General features: G+C 39.6%; 1 protein-coding gene across 1 annotated transcript; it reads left to right on the forward strand.

Moving 5' to 3' along the window:
- rbis (ribosomal biogenesis factor) lies at nt 1-2354 on the forward strand. Its single transcript, XM_042399609.1, has 4 exons — nt 1-103; nt 1415-1530; nt 1643-1759; nt 1867-2354. The coding sequence occupies exons 2-4, from the start codon at nt 1420-1422 to the stop codon at nt 1933-1935; spliced, it is 297 nt and encodes a 98-aa protein (XP_042255543.1). The 5' UTR covers nt 1-103; nt 1415-1419; the 3' UTR covers nt 1936-2354.
- Nucleotides 2355-4780: the final 2426 nt, after the last annotated feature.

Below are 4780 nucleotides of genomic sequence, written 5' to 3' on the forward strand. Positions count from 1 at the left end.
TAGGGGTGCGGGTCGACAGGCGTCGCACGCAAATGACGTTGCAAAGAAGGCACGTTTGTACCACCACGTGAGGACAACAACACCAGTAGCCTCCTCTAATAAGGTCTGTCTATAAGTGTTTTACTGTTAAGTCTTCACGCTGTGTGCGATTCCTTTTTGTCAAAGTAATGTTTTTTTAGTGAAATGAACCATCTTTATTAGAAAATGGTGAAAATAACAGACGTACACAGCCACATACAGTCAGGCAGAACAGCTAACTGACAACAACATTTGTGAGTTTAGTTTACACAGAGGAATATGGATAAAGTTTTAGAGTAACTTAAAAGTTTCTTCAACAAACCAGTCAAAAACCTGATATGTATTTATTACATTTAGCTATTACTAGGAGCCCTGTTTTCCATTTAGGACATTTGAAGGCGAGGCAGGGTGACGTGGACTCAAATTAAATGTATTTCCACGAAAAATAGAGGTCAGCCCACATAGAGGCTGCACAGTATTATGACAATATTGAGGTATAAAAATATCTAGTTGCTGTCATCACTCTGGACTGCAGGGTAATGGGAAATCAAGAAATATAATTTATTATTTAACTACTACTACATTGGTACAAAGGAACATAATGTATGCAGTAGAAAGCTTACACCACCAGTCGTAGTCTTTACTGGTGACACCAGGCAGGAAGCATCTGCAGACTTCTGTTGTTTATATACCAAACTCAGCCACCTTTAGACACACTTTGCCCTGGACAGACGTGTGTTTTTCCACTCCAGTTTTGGTGCTCCTGTTCCCACTGTAGCTCCTCCGTCTCTGTGAGCTGACAGGAGTGGGAGACAGGATGGTTTGCTTCCAGCCAAGAACGTCTAGTTTTGAAGGGTTGTTTTTGTCTGAGACGCCCTTGAAGGGTGTCCGTGCTTTTCACCCCCAGGACTGCAAACTTAAAGCGTTCTTTTTATGGTGCAATTCCTGGTAAAAGTCTAGACAGTGTTGTGCATGAAATTGTGAGAAGGTTTGCTGATGAATGCCTCTATCCATGCCGCATTCAGACTCACTTCAAATACAGATTCAACATTTCATTCAACAACACTCATTCCTACATTATCTGAACCTCTTGACCATGTTCAAGTTCTATGACTCACTGTCTGGAGGAGCGAAGTATTGATGCAGCTAATCAGGTGTCCACTGAGTGTAGGAGGCAAGTGGAGGACCAGGAACAATCTCAGCATCCGTCTTGTTTAATGGAGTCCTGAGCTTATGTAATCAGAGTGGAAACTGTCACTTTAGAGCAGGCAAACACAGCAGTTGTGGGTTTGAAACCAATAAGTGTGAAAAAAAACACAGATGAAACACAGGCCAAGGTATAGAAATGAAATCTTTCCCATGTGTGCATCCATGCTGATTGTTATTCTCTCCCAAGGTGACATGGGGAAGAATAAGCAAAAAGGGAAAAAACAGAAGAACGTCTTTCAAGTGGCAAACAAGCACTTGAAGAACAAGAACAAAGCAAAGCCTGTCACGACAACACTCAAACACGTAAGATCTCTTTCTTGCACTTTTTTCTTTCTCTCCCTTATATATATTTTGAATCCCCTCTTGTATGCTGTGTTTCCCGCACCCCGCTCTAGTGTAATTTGTGGTTTCACAGATCAATGCTGTGAAAAATGAGAAAGTGGAGAACCTCAATCAGATCTTCACAGAAGTCCAGAGGGACGTTAAGAGCGTTTCGAAATCTGTCGCACCTGAACCGAAGAAACAAACACAGGTAAAGGTGAAAAACTTGGACACTGAAAGTTCTGTTCATCATCCAACATTTCAATCGTCCTGATAAATTTCAGTGTGTTTGTTTATTTATTTTTTTAATCTTATTAGGTTGTCAGAGAGCCCCCGAAGGAATCTGTAAATGTTGACAGCGCCGCTCAACTCTTCTCTCAGCTATAACGGACCAAGAGAGAAAGACTGTCATAAACACTGATGTACAGGCAGAGTGATCCACTCCTCTGTGCTCATGTTGGATGTTTAAAGTCTCAGAGGAGCTGTCAGTTTACTTCCGAAACATTTTGACGTTTCATAGCAAAATGAGGACTGCAGATAAGTTGAAAATTGCACTTATTATTGCGTGATAGTAAAACCGTCTGTGTAATTTAAGCTTTCAGTGCTCAGAAATGTCATCGATCGACAGACTTGTCATTTATAATACTGAGATTGTGTCTCAGGAATATAGGATATTTTTTATTTCTATTGATTAATATTCTTTTGTGTAGAGATGTTTTGCTTTCCTTTATTGCAGCAACTCTAATTATTTTCTTGCTGCTTATTGATGTCTTGGTTTGTTTATAAAATTTCAATATTGGAAAAATTATTTTTTCACAGAGCTCCAGCCTGTTTTTCTCTGGCAGACCAAAAAAAAAAACTAATACACACACACACACACACACACACACACACACACACACACACACACACACACACAGGCAGGTGACAAATTTAAGGAAAAACCTGAATAAATGAGTGGAGAAACATAAATAATGCAGATGCTTCCACACAAGTGAGCTGCATGGTATAATTAAGCAATTAACATCCAATCATGCTCTGTGACATTTATAAAATGCTGAGCAGGCCCAGTTTTGGCCAGTTGAACACCTTTGGGAGATTTAGGACCGACGTGTTAGACAGCACTCTCCACCACTGTCATCAAAACACCAAATGAGGGAACATCTTTTGGGAGAATGGTGTTCATCCCTCCAATAGAGTTCAGAAACTTGTAGAATCAGTGGCAAGATGCAATGAAGCTGTTCTGACGGCACATGGTAGTGGAAGTGGTTGTTTGGCATTTCTTGAAATGATTCATCAATTAACAAAATAACTGCCAAGTAATTTTCTGTTGATAAACTAATCAATTAATTGACTTACTGTATTAAACAGTGTTGATATGAGTGTCTTGTTCTCTATTATTTTGAATCTGTCTGCATTTTAAGTTCAGTTATAAAGGTTATTTTAAAAATAGATTTTCAGAAGAATGATATAACCACAGGCACTTTATTATACCCATCTTGTTAGGCAGTTAAATGTTTTTCACTTCTTTGTAGCCTTTGGTGATTTTAATGGTTCTGAATTTATGTAACTGAAGTCATAAAAGGTTATTGGGACTACTGCTTGTATAATGACAGTATTTACTTCAAAGATTTGTTTTACTTTTCACATGAAAGTAATTAAAATTTCATGTAGATGTTTAATTTAAGAGAGAATTGAGAATTCACATATGAAGCATCATTATCTTTGCAGGGTGTACTCTATGTAGTGGACAAAATAATAGCACATCTAACTTAACATCTGCACTGCTATTCATCATATTGTCGGGTTTTTTTTGTCTACCCCTGTACTGTATTTATATGCTCTATTTCATGACTTCTCACTGTCATTTCGATTAGAAGCACACCTGAAGATGAAGTATAGATTTTCTGCTCCACCTGCCAGCAGCTGGCCATTATCAGTATGCTGCTGCATCCTGCTATAGCACTGGAGGTCACGACTGTACCAGCGCCGTCTTAATACATCCATGCTGCCCAGCTGATTGCTTGTCTCCCTGGCGACCTCTAACTGAGTTAGCTGGTCAATAAATCTGGAGCAAGGTGAAAGCACGAGCGAGGGTGGTAAACAAACCGGCTCTTGACTGTCTTGACATAAATAAGCTGAGGATGAGATTTTCAAGGTGAAGATGACTTCCAGTAACAGCTGTTTGAGTGGCGGATTTAATCCACTTGAGTGGACATATTTTCCACTGAAGGTAGTTGTACTGAAAAGCTTAAACCTGCGATGATGGGAAGGTTGTTTTGGGGTCCGTTCGAGGGCATCAGAAAAAAGCTGCAACCACAACACTGACATCATTATCACCTTTCCAGTTGATATGTCTACTGTGGAGTAACGTTAGCATTAATTTTGAGCCACGCTTGTGTTGACTTAACACATATAAATACGATTCACTCTCCTTTTAGCTCTGTTTTTGGTATTTACTCACTCCCAGCTGCTAATAACAATGTTCACCAGCTAGTTGCTAACTTTGTCGGCCATTAAGTACTTGACAGGTAATAAACAGTGTGTTGTGCTTTTTTGCTGGGAACAAGGTAGACGAGAGTGAGCTAAACATTAAAGGATAGCTTCACAATATTCATGTCTGTCTTAAAACAATATTCAGGTGCCCATATGAACATTCATTGTGCCAAAATGCATTTAAAAGTTTATCTGAAGCTAACATGAGGCTTCAGCAGTCTGATATAGTCAAATCAGGTGGATATCTTTCAAAGTTACTGTCTTTGTAGTACCAAATTCCCTATTTTTGTTATTCCACTAATTTAGGTCATCTCATCGGGGAAACACTGTCTGGGGAACACAAACAGGGAATTTTCTATTGAAAAGTTTGTAACTGTGGAAGATACTTTGTTGAACTAACTCAGACTGCTGAAGCTTCACATTAACTTCAGTTTAATGGCCATTATGAGCAGGAGGAATGATTATAGCGAGCAAAATATCTTTCATTGTTCATATGGGCACCTGACTTGCTTTAAGACAAACTTGAAAAAGCTCAACAAATACTGCAGATTTGCTCTTAAATGCGTTCAATGGATGCCTTTTGGGCAAAAACATGTATTTCTAGTACAGAGGAAAAGGTTTTCAGTCTGAAACGATTGGCGAGGAGAGTGTAGCAGATGCAGTGTTAAGGTGTCAGCCTGCGAGCAGGTGCTTCCCACTGTGATCCAGATGGCTGCACCGCAGCACAGGCAGTGGG

The sequence above is a fragment of the Thunnus maccoyii genome, chromosome 21 (assembly GCF_910596095.1).
Source record: "Thunnus maccoyii chromosome 21, fThuMac1.1, whole genome shotgun sequence".
Lineage (NCBI taxonomy): Eukaryota > Metazoa > Chordata > Actinopteri > Scombriformes > Scombridae > Thunnus > Thunnus maccoyii.